Source organism: Takifugu rubripes, chromosome 9, assembly GCF_901000725.2.
Source record: "Takifugu rubripes chromosome 9, fTakRub1.2, whole genome shotgun sequence".
NCBI classification, from domain to species: Eukaryota; Metazoa; Chordata; class Actinopteri; order Tetraodontiformes; family Tetraodontidae; genus Takifugu; species Takifugu rubripes.
The window spans coordinates 2,858,176-2,883,881 of NC_042293.1; the positions used below are offsets into that span (position 1 = coordinate 2,858,176).

General features: G+C 43.6%; 3 protein-coding genes across 6 annotated transcripts; 1 reads left to right on the forward strand and 2 right to left on the reverse strand.

Annotated features, from left to right (window-relative positions):
* Positions 1–14,013: 14,013 nt before the first annotated feature.
* On the forward strand, positions 14,014–15,463 carry lep (leptin). 2 transcript variants are annotated; one of them, XM_011606885.2, is made up of 3 exons: positions 14,014–14,254; positions 14,588–14,783; positions 14,870–15,463. In XM_011606885.2, exons 1-3 carry the CDS (start codon positions 14,211–14,213, stop codon positions 15,170–15,172), a joined length of 543 nt encoding a protein of 180 aa, XP_011605187.1. In that variant the 5' UTR covers positions 14,014–14,210; the 3' UTR covers positions 15,173–15,463.
* A 391-nt stretch (positions 15,464–15,854) lies between these two features.
* Positions 15,855–21,747, reverse strand: rbm28 (RNA binding motif protein 28). 3 transcript variants are annotated; one of them, XM_029841964.1, is made up of 20 exons: positions 21,394–21,747; positions 21,143–21,289; positions 20,969–21,066; positions 20,815–20,890; positions 20,630–20,722; positions 20,481–20,552; positions 20,285–20,393; positions 19,968–20,194; positions 19,784–19,850; positions 19,533–19,642; positions 19,388–19,461; positions 19,178–19,313; positions 19,029–19,093; positions 18,765–18,923; positions 18,507–18,656; positions 18,319–18,393; positions 18,090–18,222; positions 17,811–17,949; positions 17,341–17,452; positions 15,855–16,240 (listed from the first exon to the last, which is right to left on the reverse strand). In XM_029841964.1, exons 1-20 carry the CDS (start codon positions 21,521–21,523, stop codon positions 16,100–16,102), a joined length of 2,313 nt encoding a protein of 770 aa, XP_029697824.1. In that variant the 5' UTR covers positions 21,524–21,747; the 3' UTR covers positions 15,855–16,099. The 3 variants fall into 3 exon arrangements, with proteins under 3 accessions (XP_029697824.1, XP_011605241.2, XP_011605242.1); XM_011606939.2 differs by having other exon boundaries at positions 19,944–20,194; XM_011606940.2 differs by having other exon boundaries at positions 16,110–16,243; positions 19,944–20,194.
* A 706-nt stretch (positions 21,748–22,453) lies between these two features.
* Positions 22,454–25,252, reverse strand: LOC101063872 (transmembrane protein 53-A). Its single transcript, XM_003967144.3, has 4 exons — positions 25,079–25,252; positions 24,441–24,759; positions 23,977–24,223; positions 22,454–23,863 (listed from the first exon to the last, which is right to left on the reverse strand). Exons 2-4 carry the CDS (start codon positions 24,672–24,674, stop codon positions 23,502–23,504), a joined length of 843 nt encoding a protein of 280 aa, XP_003967193.1. The 5' UTR covers positions 24,675–24,759; positions 25,079–25,252; the 3' UTR covers positions 22,454–23,501.
* Positions 25,253–25,706: the final 454 nt, after the last annotated feature.

Here is a 25,706-nt window from a genome sequence, read left to right on the forward strand (position 1 = left end):
TGGTTGGCAAGACCCCACACCACATAAAAAACTCCCAAGACTTTGCTCAAAAAGTCGTTGGACTCACACTACTTCCAGAAGAGACTATGGTATCTTATGATGTCACGTCACTCTTCACGTGCATCCCCACCGCCAGCGCCATAGACACCATCCACAAGCACCTTCTATTGGACAAGAACCTTACAGAAAGAACCACCTTAACACCGGCCCAAATCTGCACCATGCTGGACCTGTGTTTGAACACCACTTATTTCCAGTACAGAGAAGGCTTCTACAGGCAGAAACATGGCTGTGCCATGGGCTCACCAGTATCCCCTATAGTTGCCAACCTATACATGGAGAAGGTGGAATCCCAGGCCCTGACATCCTTCACAGGAACTGCGCCAAGCCACTGGTTCAGGTATGTTGATGACACCTGGGTCAAAATTCAAACACAAGAATTGGAAGCTTTCTCCGATCACCTCAACGAAACAGACGAACATGTAAAATTCACCCGGGAAGATGTAAAAGGAAACAGTCTGGCCTTTCTGGACTGCGCGGTCAAGATCACTGAGGACAGAAATCTCACCATCGAAGTCTACAGAAAACCTACACATACTGACCAGTACCTCCAGTTTGACTCTCACCATCCACTGGAACACAAGTTGGGAGTGATCAGAACCCTCCAACACCGGGCCAGAGAAATACCCACCACATCCCAAGGCAGAAAGAAGGAACAGGACCACATTAAGACAGCTCTCAAAACATGTGGCTACCCAGACTGGGCCTTCACCAGGACCTCAAGAAAGCGAGACCTCAGCGAAGGAGAGGAGGAGAGAAACAAACGTCGCAGCGTTTCCATCCCCTACCTGTCTGGAGTCTCGGAGAAGTTTAGGAGGATCCTCCAGAAACACGACATACCGGTTCATTTCAAACCCAGCAACACTCTCAGACAGAGGTTAGTACACCCAAAGGACAAGACACCAAGACCCAAACAAAGTAATGTTGTCTATGCTGTACAGTGCCAGGAGGAATGCAAGGAACTGTACATTGGGGAAACCAAACAACCTCTCCACAGAAGAATGGCACAACACAGACGTGCCACCTCTTCGGGTCAGGATTCAGCAGTCCACTTACACTTAAAGGAGAGTGGGCACTCCTTCGAGGACAGCCAAGTAAGGATACTGGCCAGAGAAGACCGCTGGTTTGAAAGGGGGGTTAAGGAAGCTATCCATGTTAAATTGGAGAAACCATCCTTGAACAGAGGTGGTGGCCTGAGGCACTTCCTATCACCCACATACAATGCAGTCCTCCACTCCTTCCAACAGCAAAACAAACATTCACACCATTCCAGGAGACCCAGTGACTCATCACCATGTGACCCAGCAGACAAAGGGGAGACACCTCAACAGAAACTAGGTGAACGACCCGACCAACGACCCTGCTAACGACTCTCAGGTGACCACCCGGATCATTAGCATGCAAATGGTCCACAGGGGCTATATATTTTCAAGCTCTCTCCCAAGCGATTTCAGAACTGAAGAAGCCTTCTGGATAGAAGGCGAAACGTCTTCAAGAGAAGAAACCCAGTCCAGTTGACAGAGAAAACTACCTTGGATACAATGACCTGGATGACTGAGAATTTACACAGACCACAGTTAGCTTTGGGTTAAGCTTGCAGGAGATCTTTGGAACATTACTGTTACAATCTGTTACAAATGAAGCAAATCATTGTATAGAAAGTAGTAAAACAGACATTTATTGTATCCTAAGGTGATTCCATACAGCCATACAGAATCAGAATCTCTTTATTGTTCCATGAAGGACACACAGAAGACAAGGTGATAATGTCACCTTAAGGAAGTCTTTCCGTCGTCCTTGTCGGCACCCTATAACAATGGCCCAAGGACAAAGGCTCAAATTCATTGGGAAGTGGAGGATTATGAAAACAAACACAACCTGAGACTTCCTGAGATTATACCAGCAGTTTCGACTCTTGTTTCCAAAACTTGCAGCCATACAAAAAGTTAAAACTGGCTCAGTTAAACTTCTTTTCAGAAGAGACGGTTCAAAACACACTTTATAATCGAGGATCACACGGAGGATCATACTTGAAGTCCTAAAATCGATTACTGTATTTTTTCATAGTTTGTCAGGGGGTGCGACTTGTACTCCGGAGCGACTTAAATAAATACATTATTACAGAATTTCCCATGTTCGTAATTTTCACACTGACAACCACAAGGGGGCGCTCTAGGCGTGTGTACCTGAGGAACAAGTTCCTTTAGCAACGCAGAAGAAGAAGCGGTGCTTCGTCAGTTAGACTTGATTGTTTGGTAAACTTGCTCGGATGTTCTTTATGCTATAGTTATCTGAATAACTGTTAATATGTTACATTAACAAAGCAGACACGTACTCAGTTCGTTGTGGGTCATGTAGCTGAATTTGTTATGTTAGCATACCGTAACACTATTGGAAATCCATGCTAATTGCCTTTCAAGATGAAATGTATGTTCTTGGTCTCGGATTTTATCAAATACATTTTCCCCCAAAATGCGACTTATAGTCCAGTGCGACTTATACGTCTGTTTTTCTTCTTTATCATGCATTTTTGGCTAGTGCGACTTAAACTCCGGAGCGACATATAGTCCAGAAAATACGGTATATCTTTGCAATTTTCAGGGGGGGTAAATTGATAAAACAGTAACACTAGAGTTAATGTCCACTGATAAACATTAGTTCCTACGTGTTTTGGTTTAAGGGGGATGGTTGTCTGATGGTTGTTGACCAGAACAAACTGTGGCCTCCATCAGGGCTTCTGATGGAGGCAGGAACCCACCTCAAAGCTCTTCAGCCTCAGCACAGTCCATGTGAGGAAACCCTCCAGGCCTATTTGTCCTTTTCAGTCTGGATCGGAAGCACACATGACAGGGACACAACCGGAGATGGAACACTTTCAGGAGACTGTTAACATCAACTGGACGCGTCAGACGCGAGATGAATCTGTGTAGACAACGTCTTTATACACATTGTCGCTTTTTAAACTTCATCCTCAACCTCTGCAGGCTTGTGTAATGAACATGAATGTGACCGTCTGGAAAAGCTTTTCCCCCCATCAAAATTTCAAATGGATACACGCTGGAAAAAGAGAGAAAGCAAAATAAAAAACACGATTCCAGCGCTGGTGCTGGGTAATACCCGAGGGAAGACACTGCAAATGGCAAAACAGGGACAAAACAAATATTTGATGCAGACATGCATGCACACAACATGAAGGACTGGTTTCTGAGGAGAAATAACGCTGACAGATGTCTTCACATAAAACCGCCTCCTATAGAGTCTCTGTCACTTATTATTTCTCTCCATCCTCTCAACACAACACAAACAGTGATGATAGAATATCAATCTGCCTTTTTTCCGCCCCCAGCCTGTGTCCGTTGGGTAATCCAGTTGATTTTACTGGTTCCTTCTTCACTCATCTTTTTCCTCCCTACGCCAGCATTTTGATCATCCATCACTCCAAAAATAAAATCATTCCATCCGCCGCCTGACAAAGAGGTTCATTATTTTCCTTCCAAGTGATGCGGCTTTATCAATACTTCCCGAACAGTGGAATGCTGAACACTTCTATAAATTGTGACGAATGATGGTTAGAGCTGAATGCACAGCCGCCGTCAGTCCGACTCAGCAGGAAGCAGCGGAGGATTTAAGTCACCCTCAGAAGCTGATGACAAGCCTCTGACAGCAGCTTCCATCCTCCCGTTAGCTTCCCTGCTAATTCGCTTAAACACTAAAGTCTTTTAAACACTTCTAGTGATATAATGAACGGTGCTGATGTGCGCTCTCTGGTCTTATTCGTGCATAATTACCTTATAAGTGTTGTAGCATGAATACATTGAGCCATGATGGAAATCCTCACCCATTTCTTCTCTGGCTCTGGGCGTTATGAAGCAGAAGGTATAATAAATTGGGAATCACAGGTTGCTTTGTTTAGGTCACCATGGTGATTTGTGCAGGAGAGCTCTTTGTTTTAAACCACATCAGCGGCATTTGTGGATGATGGCGGGATCTTGCGAAGCTTCACACGACTCTAAATGGGGATTTCAAACAGGGATTTAGCCTCTCCGGCTCAGTGGCAGGTCGTGATTGATGCTAAACGTTAGGCGCCTGTAAATGGCATTTGTGCTTTCATTTGCTCTCGGGCCTAAATTAGCCGTCAATTTGTGGCAACCGAATGGGGGATGATAAAGCAAGCTAATATTATTTTTCTACAGAGCAAACCCGAAATGTTGGCAATTGCAGTAAGTGGAAAATAAACCCATTCGTCTTTATAAAATATTCAGCAAGTCTCAAGTGGGCTTCTCTTAACTGGAAAATCAAATCCACCAGATCTTATATTTCAATATCTCTGTGTGACACAGATATAAATCCAGCACACCAAACTTTGTAACTCACATCCTCCAAACAATAAAAAAAAAAAATTGTGAAAAAGAGCAAAAAAAAGAGCAGTGGTGGCTGACAAAGAAAAAAGAAAGTGATCGAATTCTCTTTCTTTTATATTATTTCCACCAGTTAAACGTTACCTTCACCCAAAATGTGCTGGGAACTCACAAGATACTCAGAAATTGGATTTGGGGAATTGAAAAACTGAGGTAAGCCAACAACTCTCTTCAAAATTCAAAACAAACCAGACTTTGTTTGACTTCCATCTCAGTCTCAGCAGGCCTCGCTGAGGAGATTTAGGTATCTCGCTACCCAGAATCCCATCTGTAGAGCTCATGTTCTGCTCCATGGGCCAGCAAACAGCCTGAATACTTCAATCAAAAGCGACGGGACGTCGTTGTCCTGCCCTGAGACGCTTTGTCACACAACTCTGTCACCGTCTTAACTCTCCCTCCGCTCACTGACCGCAACCAACCTATATACTCCCACTTCCAGAGGTCTTTTTTCTACCACCTCCTGCACACCTCCATGCTGTGGGGATTTGTTTGTGCTCCTCGGGGATAACCAGCAACCTACCCACGACCTGCAGGGAGCCACCCGGCAGCGCCGCCAAACACCATTCTGTGCATAAACGCTTCTGTCTTCCTGACAAGTGTGCATCAATCCGAGTGCACTTTGGCGCGTTGGGCTTCAAAACTGAGTGCATTTTAGCCTCTGTGTATTCTCTATTCACAGTGCAGCCTCAGCAGAATCCAGACTTCACAGACTATTGGCTTATCTAACAGCATTACTCTCCTCTTTAATATCTCCAGTTAATGCGGGTCTCCAGCTAATTGAAAATGAACTAGCCTGTGTCTCCCTGCAGTGCCTTTGTAAAGCTGTTAAAGGAGCACACACCCTCTCTCCAAAGGACAAACCTCCTACTTGATGCAGGGAATAGCTCGGCTGTGTGCATCAATCAATACGCTGTTGAGTGCAAAGCCACTGTATGGTACCAGGTGAGGCTCTGCTGGTTTTTATTCCTCGCTGAATTTGAACAACAGATAAATCAGGAATATGTGAAGATAAAACCACACATAAAGCCAGAGCAGAGCACATGACTCCCGCAGCAGTGATTTACAGCAGGCTGAGCTAAACTACTTACCGTCAGGATCTGTAATAGATGCCAGCGTCTGCTCTTAGTTTCTGTGTGCGGGGGATAAATATACGGCTGCTTTTTTATTCCCCCCAAAGCAATTTCACTGATGTCTTCCAAAGTACCCCACTGTGTTATATGTGAAACATATGGGCGCAAAATGCGGCAATTAAAGACATGCAGTTTTCCTCTGAAATTGATCGCAAGGAGGGGGGGGGGGGGGGGGGGTTAAATTCTGGTCCACGCTGCCACGCTGGGAACGTCTGATGTGTGTGATCTGGCAAATGGAAAGGAGGTTGTAATGAGACTGAAGCTCTGATGTGCACACGTATGAAGATTAGCAACTCTGGAATAATTAAAAGAAAAAAAAATCTTGCTGTTAATGTTTTAAAGCCATCTTACACAGCTTATCTTAACTGCAATTAGTGCAGTTGAGTTTTGGATCTGTCTGGCAAAAGGGGGGTGGGGGGCTTTCTGGATGTGCAGGATCTGGTTGGACTCCCACCGGTGCTCCTTGCTGCCCCCTGCTGTTCATCTATATCCACTGCAGTTTCTAATTAGCTTCCCCCATTGGCTTGTCTCAAGAAATCCACCTTTCATTCATCTATAGTTGCGAAGAACACGTGTAAATTAAAAACAAACTACACTGTGTCCATTAATCATCGGGGTAAGAGAGGGGGGCTGACCTCCCCCCTTTTCTTCCTCCTAATCTGATCATGAAGGGGGTGTAATATCAAAGTCCGCCACCAGGGTAGGCAGCGTGAAGGACCTCTTCGTCCTGAGTAATAAGGATGATGCAACCCTGCAATCCCGCGTTGGTCTCTCGCACGCCCAGTAGATGGCATCAGCACGTTAGGATTAACAGTGAGAGACGCAGAGCTCGTCATCAGAGCAGACACGGAGCCCGGAGCTACGTGGCCTTTGTTTTATCTCCATGTTTTCATTTTCCTCATGTCATATTAAGCGCCATTGGCGCATGGAGACTTGCATAAAGAGCATTAGTTGCATTGTCCTTCCGCTTTCCTGCTGCCTGGTCTGGGATGGCGGGTTGTGCTTGAGCTAAGTAACAGGTTGTTCCATGATGAGACAAAAGAAAAAAACTCACTCAGATAGAGACGAGCGGCCCACATAGACCTGGAGATCACCCGCGGATGTGATGGCGACATAGCGAATTTCAACGCGTGAATGAGCCAACAGCGTGCATGTGTGTGTATCAGTGAATGTGTGCAGCGACAGCCGGCTCCTCTATGTTCGTGTCCACGCACACGCGCGCACACACGCCACCCATCCACCTCCCCCGGCTGGTTAGATGACCGCTCCTTTGCTATTTTTATCCCCGCGCTGCTGTTTCTGTTTCTCACTCAGAGAGGAGGGCAGAGGTACGGGCGTCTCTCATCACGTACACACACACACGCACACGCACTCACACACCTTTCCCCGTTCTCTCTTTCACCCCCCCCCCCCCCTTCCCTCTCTCTTTTTCCAAAAATAGCCACGAGTCGTGATCAGCTCGTCCTTGAGAGAGGGAGAGGTGTGTGCGCTCGCGTGTGCGTGCGTGCGTCTGTAGAGCTAATGTATTATTGCTTAGAATCAGAGGAGGGGTTATGGATTGATACAAATAGTCACCCCCGCCAAGCCAACCCCGGCGCAGGCTGAATTAATGTGTTGCTATTTTTGGGAGCCCCGTGTTTCCAGGGGAGACCTAATGACGCAATGACGTCAATGCGAGTCAATCGCAGACTGGAGGAATTGAGTGGCTTCCATTTGGGGCTTTTGCAGTATTTCCTACAGAAAGGATGGCATCGAGTCCAAAATGGAAGTGGATTTCCTCCTCAAAAACCGAAAGAAAGGGGAAAAAGCCGATGGCATCGCGACCCAGAGGTAAATGAAAACGCAGCAGCCAGAATGATCAGAGAGGCATCACGTCGCCACAACCCTCGGAGCCTCGGCGGTAGTACGGGAGGTGTGTATGAAAGGATGCTTCTTACTCCTCGTCCACAGTGTGTGCACGGGATCATACCTGCCGCTGACTTGTGGAATACTCGTATCCAGATTTATCGCTATTCAATGTGTCATTTGACGGACGATTCCGGCTGTTTCCTCCTGGCGTGATGCGTGTGCGTGCGTGTATTGTGTTGGCTCTACATGTGGTGTCTAGGTGTCCTCCTCGCCGCGTCCTGTTTTACTTGCATTTCCATGATTCTTTCCTTTTTCTTCCCAGGGGGCTTCACACAACCCCGACCTGTTCCAGGCGCTCCGTCCTGGAGGCGCAGAGGTAACGAGGCACCTTCTCCCTCCATCTCACGCGCCGACTGTGCGTGAGTCTCACGCAGCCTCCGCGGAGGGTCGAATTCAGTCTTTTAAACTGCCTGCGGTGCTTTGTGTGGTGGAGGAACAGTTACTGCAGACGGGATCTGCGCGTCACGGCCGATCGCACCTCGGGACCTGTCGACGCGCACGGCCGAGCTGATCGCTTGGATGTGTGCGCCCCCCCCCCCCCCCCCCCCCAAAAAAAAAAAACTTTAAATTTTCCGCTGGATGGTGTCAGGGGGGTATTTACTGCGAAAGTTCAGTGTCTCATGAGGAGTTTGGAGGTTTTTTTTCGTGTGTGCGAATTCTGATTGTGAGCACGTCCATCACGGGGGGAAGGGGGGGGGCAACTAGTTTGTTGGTGGGGAAGGTAGGGGTGGGCCATTCTCCCGGTGGGTTGTAAGCAGGCTGCCGTCCAGGTGACGTGGGCAGCCCGGCTGGATTGCCACAAGAAAAACCCCGGGAGAGGTCGCACGCAATGGGCCGGAGTGCTTCCCCGCGCGCCCGCGCGCGCGCACGCCGCTTCGACAGACGTGCAAGGGAGAGGGACTTTTGCACACATGCACGGTGTCGTGATGGGAGAGGGGGAGGTGAGGGTGGGGTGGGGGGGGGGCGGTTTTGGGCGTTTACCGGCGTGACTCCAGGACCGCGGACAGCGCCGAGGATTGTGTCTGGCGCGTCCGCATCGGCTCTTTGTTTGGTCTCAACGCTTCATGGGAGACCTGGAGGAAGCTCAGAAATTAGGTTTTTTTTAAGGACTGAAGCGTCCCTGCCAGTACAGCGGCTTGTAAACCCTCTGACATGACCTGGTGGCCGTTCCTGTGCACCTGTGTGAATGAAAAGCGCTGCACCCCGCAGGTGTACCGGGCCGGTTGGATCCTTTCTGCTGTGATGGACAAACAGCAGGTGACGTTTGCGTTGAAGGGCCCCAGATGTGCTGAGAGCCTCCACATGTGTTCACTGCCCCATCTCCTGGGTTCCTGGGCATGATGTTGTGACCTTACAGTCTGGTTTTTGAAGTGTAAACTCCTTTTAGTCACAAAACCTCTTTTAGGAAGACACGGATTATTTTACGAAGTTTAATTGATTTCGTTTTCATTGGCTGGTTTCTGAGGGGGCTTTATTAGATGTGATGTATTTGCTCTCTACAGTGATAGATAGTGACAGAGCAGATACATTCAGGCTCTTTGGACCGAGGTGCATTCTCGCTTGAAAAGGAAAGATTCACCAGAAACCCCAAATCAAGCTAATATGAAGAACTGCTGGTTTGGGATTTTAAATATAACCTTTGTACCTGAAGTGTAAATAGGAGCTTCAAGGAGGGTGGCGGCGACATGGATGCGACATCTCAGTGGTTAGATCTTCTAGTCCTGAAAGTGTATTTGTGGAATTGATCGGTTTAGATGGATGTGTTCCACTCTAATCAGATATTCTACATTAATTGCAGGAGTACTTGAGATTTTGCAGACTGGAACTGGTGAACAAATTTATAATAGTATTTTTTTTTTAATGTGCAAATTTTACTGTCCTCAAAGCTTAAATTGGAGTTGAGGTCTGCTCAAGCTAGAAAGAAATCTGAGCGTGACTGAACACCCTTCTTTGTCCTTCATAGCTCTGTTGTGTGTTTCAGATGCTGAGCTGAGTTCACAACCCTGACCATGACTGCCGTTCTTTTCAGGTCTTTTTGCGGTCTGGGCTTGCTGTATATGACCACCCAGGAAGCCCTTACCCCAAAAAGCATCTGCAGGGGACCCCCACATCAGAGCGGCTTGACCCTTGACCTCAGCAGATGTGGTATGACGCCCTGTTTTCACAAGTGTGACACTGTAAAATGGTGGATGCCGCTTTTGTTCTTCTTCTGCCAGCCTAGATGTGTGTTCAGTCCCTAAGAAGTGAAATAGTTTATAAACTTGGATTGTTTTTTATGTGATAAGATGGGGGGGAAAGCTACAGTCAAATATTTGCTTGCCATTTAAACTATCCCAGCAATGCGCCCTTTCTCCAGAAGGGGGCAGCATTTGACCGCAGCCCTGGATTTCGCTGGATTTGGTTTTGCGGCGTGAGTCACAATATTTACTCTTCATTGATATGTTATCATGTAAAGACGGATTTATATTTACAGCCATATTCTACTGCACCCACACTATTATATCACCTGTCCCCTGAGGGGGTCAGCCCTTCTCAGCGCGTCCACACAATAAAACACTTTTGAGGAAATCCTGTTGTCATTTCTATGAAACGATAAAATTCACACATTTAAAAAAAAATCAACAGTTTTTTTGTTTACATATTGGTTTGCCAAATTAATTTAATAATTCATCTTTATTCATACAGCATTTGTTACACTATAGATGGTCCCTGGGGAGGGAAGAGACAGACTGGAGGTCTCTGGTAGCGGCCTGATTGGAGGATTGGAGCTGAACAGAGGAGTGTTAAATAGTTCAGTTGCATCTTTCTTGACCTTGCTCCTCTTATGTGCCGTTATCCACCTATTCTGCTCTCTCTTCAGTCTTTCTGCTTCTTTTTCTCATCTGTTTCGATAGCTTTCCTCTTTCTGCCCTTCTGCATCGTGCCTTTGATGGCAGTGACCTCTGTTTTTCAGCAGCGCTCACTGGTGTGAGAGAATACTGGAGATATCCATTAAAAGCGGGATAAGACATCGAGAAAAGCACTGAGAATGATCGAAACATGATTTCATCAATATGAGAGAAGCATGCCATCCAGATTATAAATGCTTACTAAGCAGAACAAACTAACAACAACTAACTAACAAACTAGCTATACAAAATAAAAAGAAAAACTTTGATAGTCTTTTTCTGGTAATATGAGTAACAGGGTTACTTTGCTTTGAGTGGCACACTCCATTTTGGCTGAAAACATTGAACAAAGGAAAATAGAGCACGTAAAATATGTCTGTGTTAAAACGCGATGTTTTGACAAATACAGGGAAACTATATTAACAAACTCATGCCAAAATAATCCGACTTAAACCTCATCTTATCTGTTATACTTGAGGCCTACGTTGGCAATCAAGAGGGAGGGACAGGAAATGAAAAGCCCTTTTAGGGGGTGCTCGAGAGCTATTTGGTATTAAATAATCAGTAATCACTTTTACTAAAGCTACACCTATATTTTATCTCAGGGTGACTGTAATTTACACAAGTGGATGTTTCCATCTTTTGTGTATGTGTAAAATTTCATGGTGGGGACAGAAAATTTCCAATTCCCATTTATTGACCCATTTATTGTCCATATGGCTGCGGAACTCCTGCCAGTAATCTTCGTCAGAGAGCTTTGAAGTCTGAGAGTGTTTGTGTGAGTTTCAAACCTTTTCACATGAATTCTGGCAACCATTTGGTTTTGGGTGTTATTACTGATGGGAAATGACTCAAAGCGAAGTGTGTGTGTGTGTGTGTGTGTGTGTGTGTGTGTGTGTGTGCGCGTGTGTGTGTGTGTGTGTTTCCAATGCTGTTCTGTTGTGGACGTGCTGCTGTTGTGGCGCCAACTCTGCAAATTTTAACCTACGGGAGCCCCCCCCCCAGCCCCCTGATGGACAAAACAGGTATTACACCCCCTCATAGACAGGGAAGGTCAACAATGTCGTGATGGTCACTTATCCAAAATACTTGAGATAAACAGTAAATCTTACCCAAGATCTTACAGTAAACTGGGTTTCATTATATATATATATATATACAGTATATATATATATATATATATATGTGTGTGTGTGTGTGTATGTGTGTGTTTCCAATGCTGTTCAATCAGGACAAACCTTCACTGATTATTTTGTTTCAAGCGGAGATGAAAGCAGAAATGACGGAATGACCAGATTCGCTCATCAAGAAATATTGGGGGGTGGAAAAGCCTCGGAATACTGAGTCTGAGCTAAATTCCCAGATCAAAAACAGACAGAACACCTGGTGAAACCAGTATTGAGCCAAAGAGTTCCGGTCAACAATGTCATGATGGTCACTTATCCAAAATACTTGAAATAAACAGTAAATCTTGCCCAAGATCTTATAGTAAACTGGGTTTCATTATATATATATATATATATGTGTGTGTGTGTGTGTTGTTTTTTTTTGGGGGGGGGGGGGGGGGGGGGGGGGTTGGGGGTGCATTAGCAGGCTGTAGAATTAACTCTAAGTGTCCTTCCAATATATTATTGAGCATCTACAAAACTAAAAATATGCTTGTGAGAATACACATCAGTGTGATGAACCTTTAAATGTTTGGGAAGTTGCATAACGTGTCACCAGTTGTAGTCTTCATGGATTCGGGGGTGTTTTCAAACAGTTTCATTGGCCCCCTTCTCAAAATGCTGTTAAATATGTTATGATGTGAGCTGACTTTTATAGTGCTGAGAAACACCAACGAAGAAAAGCTGAGTCGGGTCTTTTTCGGACTGGATTCATGGCGTTAACATCCCCCATATCCCAGGGGGCGAGCGACGCCATTTAACCTGACTGGGAGCAGGTGTGGGGTCATTACAAATTCCCGTCATTCCCCGTGACTCATCCAAGTCCTTCTCAGTGGAATTCTGCATCTGGATCAGTAATCTGATATTTTGCAATTCCCCAGTAATGGATGAGCCGCTAGCTTTCACCTCCTGGTCCTCAGTTCTTTCTAAGCGGTATAATGACCACATCCATTCTCCTGAAAGTAGATGGAAATGGACTTTTCATGCATGTAAAGTTTGCTAGGAGGGCCACGTCGTTTTTCTGAAGATGTGACTCACATGCTCCCATAAGTCATGTGACCGGATCCTCATGAATTATTGATGAGGCCTTTCAGCATCATTCTGTCATACTCCAGGTGACGTCCCGTGCCCCCGGGGGAATGTCCTGTCCATCGACGCCTCTGGAATGCATCGTTGTGGTTTAATTCATGGCTTCAGAGAGGAAATAAAGTGACTAAAGTTCTGTTGAGTGAATAGAAATTTACACTAAACTGGTGACACAACCTTGTTTTTGCTGAGCATCAGCAACAGGCTGCATTTATTCATCCCAGATGTCCAGAAAATTCTTTGGATGGAATGAAAGCAACCTTGAATTTGTCAAAACAACTCTTAAATTGCAAGACCTCCGAGGACATCGGGAAAAACATCCTTTTTTTATTCGTGTTTCTGGTTTAATAAATAATACACACTTACTGTTAGCACAGCACACGCGTAGCAGCCAGCGTTGCTCCACTACTTCCCAGAAACACGTCCTGCAGCCAGTTTTCCCCAACAATTGTCAGATCTTATCACATCTGTGTGTGTATGTGTGTGTTCATGCACATGTGTGCAGAGGGATGATTAACTTCACTTTTCTCTTGAGGCAACTTACAGTAAAGGCTGCAGTTGACGGCTTCACATGTTTCAACTTATGTGGAGCACACACACACACACACACACACACACACACACACGCACACACACACACACACACACCCACACACAGAGTTAAAGAAGTTCATTAGCCATAACATTCTGTCGAATGCTGAGTCAAAACAGAGGAGGGATTCAAAAGTGAAGACAGCGGGGAAAATGATTTAATTTCTTTTCCCGATAAGACGATCGGAGAACAGGGAAAACATTCACCAGTGAATTGGACAATGTCCATTTGTTTTGAACATATTACAAAGGACAGCGTGCATGCAGCAGTAGTCAAGTTTACACTTAAAGACCACGCTGATGTCCCGGCGTTGTGCATCTATACATGCACACACCCAAACTTTTGTAATCATAAAGGCTTGTTTAAAAGACGGGAAATGATTTTTTAAAAGCACAGGTGAAGGTGCATTGAGCTCTGGGGAAGGTTAAATGTACATTTTAAATAGCTAAATGTTACCCGGAAACCCAGGAAAATCATGTGTTTGTTTGCTTTTTCCACTTATTATAAAACATCAGCATTGATTTTTCTGCCATAAAACACACACAGGTGTGTTTTATCTTGCTGGGCAATTTCCCCTATTTCAACAGAGATACACATAACTTTTAAAGGCATCAGACCAAATTTGGCAACGTCGAGGTCGGCCTCAGCACAGGATGTGACATATATGGTGTGTGCTGGTCAACACTTGTTCAATCAGACTGTTTGAACCGGAGGGGGGGGTGGGGGTTGGACTGGGATATTAATCCACTGATGCTTCCGATCAGCTCACAGCCGGAGAATACTCTTTGAATTTTGATTAAGCCCCACTCAAACAGGTCAGCTATATAATTCCCTTATGATCGGACCCTTTCAGGGCTTTTAGGGGTGTGACATGGAGAGGTAGGCGAGGGGGCGGGTGTGGGCGTAGAGCGAGAGAGGTGAGTAAGAGATGAGTCAACAGCCTTCCACTATAAGACACCCTGATGGAGCCTACCAGTGGCACACGCTCGAACACCACTAAGGTAAGGTCAGCGCCCGTTTTTTTTTCCCGGGGAGGGTTTGCTTTTGTCGGTGCATGTTTGTTCTTGAAATACTGGCTGTTATCGTACAAGATGTTAGTGGCAGGTGAGAGATTGTTGCACATATCAGCTGGGAGTTTGCATTTGAGTCTGGATGCAGATTTTCCTGTGGGAATTTCCCAATGCTGCAGACATCAGTACAACTGCAAGAAAGTTTTAAAAATAAATAAATAAATAAAATGACCAGGAGGTGATAAGCCGAGGGATATGGGACGATGGTGAAACGGCCAGTGAGCGAAGGAAATGCGTGAACCGTGCGGCTGACTTTGTTACTCTTCCAGGAAGCTTTCAAGAGCAACACCTGGACAAAAAGGTGCCGACATGGATCACATTCTGGCCCTTGTGCTGGCCCTGCTGCCGCTGAGCTTGTGCGTGGCCCTGCCTGGTGCACTGGATGCAATGGACGTGGAGAAGATGAAGTCAAAGGTGACCTGGAAGGCCCAAGGGCTGGTGGCCCGGATAGACAAGCATTTCCCGGTAACCCGCCATTTGTTTCACAATCTTCGCTCTTCCTTGATTGGTTATCGGCACCCGTGTCACTAACACTGGCCTTTTCACCGCAGGATCGCGGCCTCCGCTTCGACACCGACAAGGTGGAGGGATCCACCTCTGTCGTGGCCTCCCTGGAGAGTTACAACAACCTGATTTCGGACCGCTTCGGCGGCGTCTCGCAGATCAAGACCGAAATCTCCTCTCTGGCGGGTTACCTCAATCACTGGAGGGAGGGCAACTGCCAAGAGCAGCAGCCCAAAGTGTGGCCGAGGAGGAATATCTTCAATCACACCGTGTCCCTCGAGGCTCTGATGAGGGTGAGGGAGTTCCTCAAGCTGCTGCAGAAAAATGTGGATCTTCTGGAGAGATGTTAGAAAACAGACCAGTGTTTGGGAGTCATGGCTGGTTTTCCCCCCTTCGGTTTGGAGGATTTCCTGCCACGTCTTCCTCCGTGATGCCATCTGTATATTATCTTACACTTGTACATTTTATGCAGTTAATGCATTTATTTATCTACTCTTGAAAGTGTATTTTGAAACATAGTTTGTAGAAAAACACCCAAAACCTTGAGCGAGAAGCGCGCGGCACAGAAAGGCTTTTCTGTATCGCTGCAGCCGCGCCGACAGAGAAAAATGGTTAAAAAAAAATAAAAATATCTAAAAATATGCCGGTGTGTACACACAAATGCACCTAAACACAATTTCAACTCTTCCCGGACAGCAGCTGAAGTAAATATTGCAATGACCAACAAAGAAACTTGCCAGGGTTACCAGGTGTGTTTGTACGTGACCAAGGACACGCGGGATAGACCCACTTTGGGCACGCCTCGATGTCATCTCGCCCCTCAAAAAATTGCAATACTTTGTTTATTTTTATACTGTTGACTATTTTTTGAACAGACTGGATTGAATATGCAAATAAGGACCAATTTCCTGCCGTTTGTGTGCCGACATGCAGAGACACATCAGGGTTTGGAAATACTGACTGTTTATCCAGATTCCTGATAACTGATCTCACACACACAACTTTCTGCCAATGTAACAGATGAGACACCAGTTCACATCTTCCGGATGTCTTTTATTGTGGCTGTTTTAAAAACAAAATAATAAATGAAAACGGTTGGAACGGGACCAGTTGAGTTAAGGGGATGGTATGAGTTGTACAAACAAATCTGACACCCACGACGCTTGGACTTTGAAAAAACATGGGCTGTCAGCGGATGGGGGACCCTCACTCACGCCCACACGCGCTCACACACACACACACACACACACACACACATACAAACGCACACTTGCACTTCACAAACTATCAAACCACTTGTTCCTCTTCATGTTGCTGCCCTTGTCACTGGACGCCATCAGTTTCTTCTTGTACTGCGACACCAGGCTTTCAAAATGATCCCCATTCCGGTTTTTGAAAGGCTTCTTTGCCGTTTTTACCTAAAAAGAATTAATTAAACACAGCGGGTGAGCAGAGGTGATAAAGCACCCCCAAATACAGCGGAATAAACGGACAATGAGGAATAAACGGGGCTGTTGGTAGATTCTGGTCTTCGGTGAGGAAATTCTCCCACTTATCTTATTAAACTTTACAATGTTGCTCGGTATTTTTCCTACGTGGTCATCTTTTACTGGGAAAAGATGATTCTGAACAGTTGATTGACAGCGGTATTAACTGTGTAGGAAGCTGCGCGTCCACAAACTTGCAAGCTAAAACTTATCGGGTGCAAGTTTACGTGTGGACATGTTACAGGCGAGAAAGTTGCTGCTTTTTTATTTTATTTTCAGCAGTCTGGGCTGGCTGATGCTCCTTGACCTTAACTTTTACTTTACATCTCACTCACATTCACCAATCACTTGTTGCTACATCGGGATGCCTGATTTATTCAACTGGATTGTATGTCTAAAAGGCAATTTGCAGGATTATGGGTGGAGTCTTGCAAGATTATCCTATAAAATTAATCTGTGGTGTGACGTGTGTTAAGATTTATCCAAAACAGTTGGTGCCCACAATCATAAATATTAAACTTGACCAAAATCTTTGACTGTGTGTGTGTGGGGGGAAAGTGTCATGGCGCTGTGCATAGTGACGCTGAAGCATTCTTTTTGTATTCTTTTTGTCTGAGATTACACAGGACCATCAAATCTGTTCAATACCGGATTTTTTTTTTTTTTCGTGTGTGGGGAGATAAAAACAAAATCCCACAAAGTCAAAATCTCCCACTTAATGGTCTGTGAACTATAAGCATGTGCTGAGCCCACGTGCATTTTATGTCACCAAACTAGTGCAGGAATTCGGTTTCCTTGTGTGCATGTAAACACACGTACTGTGTCATGTTCTGAGATTAGTCACTTTTCCGGATGTTCATTTGCTGTCAGGGTTAAGGGTGGGGCTTAGGGTGACTGCTTTTCTGGCACTCAAACTACTACATCACCAACCTTTATACGACTTTTAAGCAACTCCCCCTTTTACTTTCTGACAGTAAATTTAGGAAGAAGAATAAATCTCAGAAAGCCACACGGAGGCTGAGAGCCCTCACCTTTTGTAGCTGTCTGGGTTTTTCCATCTGTTGTATTTTCTGTGCTTTTCTGCTCATTCCCGGTCTGGTTTTCTTGGGAGGGGGAACCTTCTGCTTTCCTCGATCACGCATTCTGCAATAATAAACAAATAGATAAATAAATAATAAATAGTGTGAGCAAATGAGCATTGCTAAAAAAGAAGATGCAAAGTTTTACTGAGGTTAAGTTTAAAATGTAACATACACAAAGTAAGAAATGTATGCAGTTATACAATTATGGGACAAGGTAGTAGGCAATTTTCTGCCAAGTTAAAACAAGCAAGAGGCAAAATAGTTTTAGGATGGTGTTAGGATTCCTCAATAGCAAAACAGATTTTGCTTAGAAAATTGGAAAATCAAATCAAACAAATCATAAAACGCTGCCCCTGGCTTAGCATCAAAAAGCTCTGCCACAGAGGTTAAATACACAATGTGACCTGCCAAAACTGTACCTGATCTTTGGTCCTCGGTGGGAAGGAAATGCAAGGACCTTCCTCCGCTTCTTGCCGTTCTGCAATTCTATGTGCTCCACTTCTGGGTTGGTCACGAATCCCAAATGGCTTTTATTTGGTGTCTGGCCACGAGGAGCAGCTGGAAGAACAGAAAAGAGGAAACTGAAAATTAGTTTGATTCTAAAGTAAAGTCTAAGAACTGTTTTTTTTCATATTAGATTTTAGTACAGTTGCATGTGTAGTATGTGTTACATCTAAAAGCAAATCTGAGGCGCTTACTCATCTGTACAGATGGATCCTTTACACCTTTCCCCTGACTAGGCAGCTCTGATGATTCCTGCGTGTTAATGTCTGTCCCAGGAATCTTTTTTTCTCTAGTCATCTGGGATTGAGAGGCTCCTTTCAAGGTTTCCTTTTTTAAAAAAACAAGACAAAGTCAACTTCCATTTGAGAGTGGGGAGAAAATCAGCATCATTAGGAAACGGTGTGTGAATGAATTCAAACATACTTTGTATTTTTGTTGCCTCAGTTCTTTAATTTTGAGTTTTCTTGAATCCTCCAAGGAGAATTCAACAATTGGCCTCTGCATGGTAACAATAAAGCAATTAGTTTCAAAATAAAAAAAGTTTTTTTTTTAAACTCTAAGTTATAATGCTGATAATGATTTTACGTCTTTGATGTATTGTAAAAGTTTACCTTGTTTGGACCAAAGATGTTAGGGTTGTTGTTAAGGTAACGAAGTGCACCAAGAGCGTGTTCGTGTTCCTTAAACTGCACAAATCCGTAACCTAAAGACTGCCCCATCACCTGACCCTTCAGTGGCTTTTTGTCATACATCACCCGGCTCTAAAAGCACAAACGTCACATGCAGCGGAAATTGGTTGAAAACAGCACCCCCTACCGGACATGTGGCCAATTTATCAACCAAAATAAATGTGATATTTCTTTCCTAACCTCATTAACGAAGACTCCTTTGTTCCCTTTAACAGCTTGCAGACACAGAGCTTTGAGTTTTTTACTGTCCACAGACTTTGGCAAGTTATGGATGCACAAGCGAGTCTTTGAGACGTACACGTTTAAGTCCCGGAGCTTGGCCCTCTTTAGCTCTTCAAACTAAAGTGAACAAATAAGTATCAATACAAGAGTTATCAAAGTAATGACGAGTGCAAGACGTGATGATCATGATCATTGGTCTTTTAAAAAATTATCTATACGTACTCTGGTTCTTTTGATCATGTCTGTTTCGGACACCCCCTCTGCAGCCTTAGTTCCAGCACGGATCACTGCGAAATACCCATTATGTTACAGTTTAAGGCTGATATGATAAAGAAGGTGGTGAAAAAGAAGAATTAAAAGTGTGGACTCACAGCCTTCTCGTGCCAGGTACAGGTTTCTGGTGCCAGTTTCCACTTTCACTTTGTTTACTTTCATCTTGACAGCATCTTCTTTGCTGACTGCTGTCACAATAAACAGCTTTCTGCCATCTACACGAATCCCACCGCACTGCATCACAGGACAAAACATTTAATGTGCAGAAACATGCCAAAAAAGCTTGGTAAGGACATTAAATTGATTACCTCTGATTCATCTTGTGCTGCAGCTATGCACTGGTCAGCGGACTCTTTGCTTCTGAACTGGGCAAATGCACAACCTGGAAAAAGAGCACGAAGAAAACCCATCAGTCAGAAAGCAGTGTGTTTCACTCCGCTGTGACCAACTGACCTTTTGAATGTTCCGTTTCTGGCTGCATAACAATCTTTACATATTTAAGTTCTCCAAACTGCAGGAGAACCTTCTCAAGATCCTCCTCCTCTGTGTCAAAAGACAGGTTCCTTGAACAGAAATGAATTAAATCAACAATGGAAAAACAGATTAGGAAATGTGTCCACAGCTGTTACATCACAACTAAAATGCACAATTGTGCTTTTCCCACTTTTATCAGTAACAGATCAGTATTTAAAAGAATCACACACCTGATAAAAATGGTTCTGCCCTCTTTCACATCCGATGGCAAATCTTTTCTTACGGTCTTCTTTTGAGCTACAGATGAAGGTGTCACAGAAGATCATGTTTTAACTACAGTATGGATGAAAATATTTTTAAATTGGCATAAATTTATGGCATAAATTTTACCCGATTTATCTTTCTCATCATTGCCCTCGTCAACGTCATCATCATCATCACTATCATTGTCATCATCATCACTATCTTTGTCATCATCATCTTCACTGTCTTTGTCATCATCATCATCATCGTCATCTTCATCGCCATCATCATCGTCCAGGGACACATCATCTTCCTCGGTGTCATCTTCCTCCTCATGAGAGGCTTCATCGTCTGATGGAGATTCCACTTCCTGCCGTGTGGCTGGTTTGGACAAAACTCTGTAAAAAGAGTTTTTTTGCAAGACTTTAAAAATGTAACCATTTATATGCGTAACAACAGACCCTATACAGCTGAAAGATGAGGTTCACTTTTTCTTTGGAGGTCCTGCTGATGCCATTTCTTCATCTTTGTTATCATCTTCAGTGACAGTCGTGACATTAGACTGTTGAGGAGCTTCTTCCAAAGTGTTTTTCTTTTCTAATTTGTAAACAAACAGTATAATTACTAAAAAAAAAAATTTCATAATGCCATATCATGGTTCTTTGTCTATTATTTTAAGGTTACCTGCACTTGAAGATGACTGTGTAGCAACATACCGGTCCTTTGGCACAGCCCAGTCAACTGCAACCTGCCGACCTATGAATGAAAAGAATACGATTCCAAATATGTATATTGAAATTAAATGACAATCACAAACATAATTTCGGTCTGACCTTTGATTTCCTTCAAGTTGAGGGCATTCAACGCTTTAGCCGCACTGGACATGTTTTTAAACTGGACAAATGCAAAACCTCGCATCTTCCCATCTAGAATACAAAAACATTAAGTCACAAATATAGGTCACGTGATGGTTATCATGTGGAGTGTATGCTTTTTGCAAGATCAAACTTTTATTCACCAGGCTTTAGAGGAATTTTAGCCTCAAGAATTGGTCCAAATTTGGTACAAACTTGCTTCAGATCATTCTCTGAACACTGTCAATACAAGAGAGTCCCAGTTACTAAAGTGTCCTCTGCTTCTACCGGTTTCTATACACATGTAGCTCACTGCACCTGAAAACTAAGATTCCTGATGATGAGCCTCGCTTTAAGAACGTTTTTCCTGATGCCTTTGGGTGCATGTTCATTTTTCTTCTTTTCCATATCCAGAGCTTTAAGCAGAAACAGAAACAGTACCGTTAGATGTGTAGTACAAGCTATCTAGAATATGACTTCATACGTACACACCCGGTTTCTTTTTCTCGTGCATTTTCTTCTTTGACACACATAGTGTAATCTTCTGTCCATCGTATTCTTTTATTTCTTTCATGGCTCGTTGTACATCTTCCGTCATTGAATAAGTAACATAACCAAATCCACGACATTTTTGTGTGCCTGGTTTATGAATGAAATAATGGTAACACGTGTTTTTGGCTGCACTCCCCAGTATTAACAAATCTGTAAATTGTCTAATTATGGAGTGAAACACACAAGCTCACCTTTTTCGTTGACCACGAAGCACTGTTTTACCGGACCAATTTCAGAGAATATTTCCTCTAAGCGTTCATTCGAGGCTGTAGTTGGGAGGCGGCTAACAAATACGGTATGTTCTGACATGTCTGCTGCCATGCTAATGCTAACGACAGTCACTAATGACGTTATCAACAATTACTTAGTGGAGCCTAAACCAAGTATAATACTTGAATCCGGAGCCAGTCCCTTTAATGATATGAGTACATCAAATTAACATATGAAATGTTAATTTAAAGAATGACTACACTCCAGATCATATCGCATGTTTACATATGTGGGCCGCCATCTTGGAAATCTAAACGGAAGTATCTTGTGATTACCTATTATCGCTGCCTCGTGACCAGGAAGTTTATTTGTTGTCACTTTGTGTATTTTCAATATTGTGAACAATTACGCCAGTTCTATACGGTGGCCGAGAGGTGCAAAACACTTTTCCAAATGACGAAACAAATTTACAAGCGGCTGAAACAAATTTACAAGTAACATTTTCTACCGGAATAGGAATTACCGACCCTTGGTACGGTTGGGCCAATGGATGTGTTCCGTCGGTACAGTTGGTAATACCCTTTCCGTAAGAAAAAGCAGCCGGCAGAAAACAAATTTACAAGTTACTTTTCTTACGGAAAGGGTATTACCAACTTACTTTTTAGTGTTTCGTTACTTGTAAATTTGTTTCAGCCGCTTGTAAAAGTGTTTCGTCATTTGTAAATTTGTTTCATCCGCTTGTAAAGTGTTTCGTTACTTGTAAATTTGTTTCGTCATTTGTAAAAGTGTTTTGCACCTCTCGGCCACCGTAGTTCTATGCACACATTTTGATCTATTTAGTGAATAGATATTTACAATTAAATTATGGAACTGACAAAAAAGCAATAACCTTGAAATAAAATGAATAACTGTATATTCTTATAATCTAACTTGCATATTGGAATATGCAATAGTATCAGTCAATGCAGTGGAAAGTGAAGAGTAACAACTGGTCAGGCTAATCACGTAAGATCAATAAAATAAAATCACAACACACTTACATTCACCCTGAAAAGCCCCAGAGGGCTTTATATTTATTTCAAAAAACTTCAGAAAGAACAGTATTTATACATTTATCTAGTTGCAAATGGCATATAGGTTCAAGAATTTATATAATGTAGCATTAATTAAAACATTCAACGATTAATGTCTTACACTGTGGCATTTACGCAACAAATTATGGTATGTAAAATAAAATACACACTTGGAGAAACATTATCTTATTTGACCTGATTTCATCTGCTTTAGCGTGAGTTTTTTAAGTAATTTGAAACTAGTAGAAATATATTTATTATTGATCCACAACATTCATGCCAGGGAACAGTTATAATCAGTCATTGTTGAGTATAAATAATTGAATAAAACTGATAATCAGATCAGTTACAGTACAAAGTCCTCAGACCTTGGAGCCCTGTAATTCAGGTACTTTGATCTACCCCACATTAATTTGGAGCGTATCTTATAGAAATAAAAACTTAGTAACAGACTCATGGGTATGATCAAGAAGATGACCATCATCCAGTTTGAGGTATCATGCATCCTTCTAACCAGACATTGTGAGATAAGCAGTGACTGAGCTACAACCTCACAGGGACGCCTGGAAGTATCTCCTTGGGTGGTTCCTGAGCAGTTTTTATGGTCTGGCAGGAGGCACTATCCTGCAGAGAGAACCCATCTCATCACAGACCCGCTGACACCAGGCAGTTTTTTGAGCAGGTGCAAGATAAAAGCTGTGCAAAATATACCAAGGTCGGCATCGTGATGTGCTTTAGGTTAGGAGAAACAGTTTACACATTCAAGCACTTGTTATTGTTGAAGCTGAGACACCAGAGACATGGAGACACCTCCTGCCCTGCTTTTCCCATTTGCTTTCGTTTCGTACATTCCTTCGCAGACATAAAATTATTAGCATATCACACCATCTCATCTAGTAATCAGAGAATATTATGATTAGTTAAAATCAAATCCCATGCAATTTATTCAGATTACACCGAAATAAATCTTCATAAATCATGTTTCAAGGAGAAAATAAGCCATGTTTGAAAAGATATTAGAGCTTGGCCTTCAGAGGGCTGAGCTGGAGTGAGCAAAGGAACCCGTCTACATGGCTCAGATATTCCTGTGGGTGCCTCTTGAGGTGACTCGCATGCGTCGAATCCTCCCACTTCTTCGCAGTCACATCCATTCCACGTTTCCTCCAGTGATTGATCAGTTCTTCTGTCATTTGTGCGTTACTCATCAAATCATTCTCACAGAAGAACAGCAGCACGGGCGCAGTCACTGGAGTGTTCCAAAACACATCGATGCCCTTTTCGAAGTGGTCCACTGTCTGGCTTTTGAATAAGCTAAAGTATGTCAGACTTGCGTGTTTTACCAGGGTTTCCAAGTTTGGAAATAAAGCTTTCCCAAGACCTGTGCAAAGATGAGGAATGGTTGATGAAAACATACAAATGCAGATCCAGCCTGTGTGAGGTGGCATTAAAAACATAATAAATAGTATGAGCGCAATAAACATTAATGCTGACCTGCCGCCATCGTCTCCAGGGTGCCCACCACCATGCTGTCATATACTTGACCTTTGATCCTCTGTATGAGGGGCTGATATTTCTGTGTGTCCTGAGCCACGTGCACCAGCAGCTGAGCAAATGTGAAGGCACCAATAGAGAAGGCATGGATGATGAGAGGGCGGGAGATGAAGCGTTCAGTGTGGAGCAAATCTAACAAACTCTTTCCACGATCGAGACCCCAGCGAGGCCACAGGAACTCTTGCACCTTGTGCAAAACAAACACGATTTTCTTATTTTCATATCATGCTTTGGAAATGTCAGCATTTCTATTTACAGTTCAGGTCAGGAGACTTATTAACACCTTGAAAGTGTATATAGTTGTGCAAAATATATTTCAACTTCCAAGAATATCTAAATGGCCTGAAAACTTAAATCATTAATACAAGGTAATTTAAGCAAACGTTAGCTGGTGTAGCTCTTACCTCACTCTCAACTACAAGCACATCAAACCCTGTCCGAAAGTAGATCTGACAGTACTTGTCCACAGTCTGTGGACGTGAACCCAGCCAAGGAAGCATCAGCATCAGCGGTTTGTGATTCTGTGATGTTTCATTCTGAAGTACTGGGACTGGGGAGGCTTCCGTAAGATATAAAGTGACATTCTTACTTAGGCGATGGGCGTTAACGCCAATGCTCTGCACTGTCCTACACAACATAGCTGCCGAGTAGGACCTCCAAGAGGGGTCAAGACACAACAGGCTTTGGACACCAAGAGACAACAGTGTCCCGCAGTCAAGAAAACTGGAAACAAGGACAGACAGGAGAAATTGATCAAAAACCGGAAAACGAGAAAATCAAATAATTACAATTTTATTGTCTGAATATTAGAACAGCTGGAGGGGGGTCGTTTGAGTTTGTATTAATATACTGTAGGAAAAAAAGAAGACAACACTAAATATCACAAAATAACGAAAATAATGAGTCGTGGATTAGACTTGCGCAAAAATCTTGTCAAACTTTGAATGAATGAGAACACTGAGAACAGATATCGGTCGGACGCAAAGGTCGGCTTGTGTAAACTTTACCCTCTTCCCCTGAATGTAGGATTTAACCTACTTACCTATGGAAAAAGATGCTGGGATGAATCTGGCAGATTTTTTCAACTAACAAAGTACCAAATTTCACCTTGTTTAAACAAAACTATCTGTCAACAAGCTGTACCGACACTTCTGTTTGCTGAGTATCTGGCTGTCATCATTCTTCTTCTTTGCTGTTTTGTGGCAGTTTGCTACCCATTTCAGGGAGCATTACCGCCCCCTAGTGAGCTGGATTCACGACGCCAGCGTAAACAGGCAGTATAGTACTAGATAGGTTGTATAGTAATAGATTCTTCCGATTAATGCTGTTCTGTAGAAACTGAAATGCATGCCTCAAAATTTCGTTCACCTGTACTTTAAGTTGATTTTCTAAAGCACACTGTTTTACCCTCTCCACTGTTGTCTTCAATGTTCTTCTCCCCCATAGCTTCCCCTGTCCATCATCATGTTCCATCATTCACTATTCTCAGTTGCATGCTTGCCAGGTTTATATTCTCAGCTGTATTTATACTGTCTCTTCCCTACAGTTCTGTCCAAGCCTCCCTCCCTCCCAAACTATCTTTTTAATGCGTATAAGTGTCTGTCTGTGCCTTGTAACTCACAATACTCTACGCTACACTCTTTGTATGTGGGTCTACGTAAGTGCTTTCC

What these genes read in the sequence shown, in the direction of transcription:
- lep (XM_011606885.2), top strand. Translation starts at nt 14,211, where the DNA reads ATGGAGCCTACCAGTGGCACACGCTCGAACACCACTAAGGTAAG. An exon ending in TCGAACACCACTAAGGTAAG is followed by an intron (nt 14,255 to 14,587) that starts GTCAGCGCCCGT and finishes TTACTCTTCCAG; the next exon opens with GAAGCTTTCAAGAGCAACAC. An exon ending in GGATAGACAAGCATTTCCCG is followed by an intron (nt 14,784 to 14,869) that starts GTAACCCGCCAT and finishes TTTTCACCGCAG; the next exon opens with GATCGCGGCCTCCGCTTCGA.
- rbm28 (XM_011606939.2), bottom strand. Translation starts at nt 21,523, where the DNA reads ATGGCAGCAGACATGTCAGAACATACCGTATTTGTTAGCCGCCTCCCA. An exon ending in GGCAGAACCATTTTTATCAG is followed by an intron (nt 19,643 to 19,783) that starts GTGTGTGATTCT and finishes TTTCTGTTCAAG; the next exon opens with GAACCTGTCTTTTGACACAG. An exon ending in CACCGAGGACCAAAGATCAG is followed by an intron (nt 17,453 to 17,810) that starts GTACAGTTTTGG and finishes TTATTATTGCAG; the next exon opens with AATGCGTGATCGAGGAAAGC.
- LOC101063872 (XM_003967144.3), bottom strand. Translation starts at nt 24,674, where the DNA reads ATGTTGTGTAGGACAGTGCAGAGCATTGGCGTTAACGCCCATCGCCTA. An exon ending in TGCTTGTAGTTGAGAGTGAG is followed by an intron (nt 24,224 to 24,440) that starts GTAAGAGCTACA and finishes GTTTTGCACAAG; the next exon opens with GTGCAAGAGTTCCTGTGGCC. An exon ending in CCTGGAGACGATGGCGGCAG is followed by an intron (nt 23,864 to 23,976) that starts GTCAGCATTAAT and finishes ATCTTTGCACAG; the next exon opens with GTCTTGGGAAAGCTTTATTT.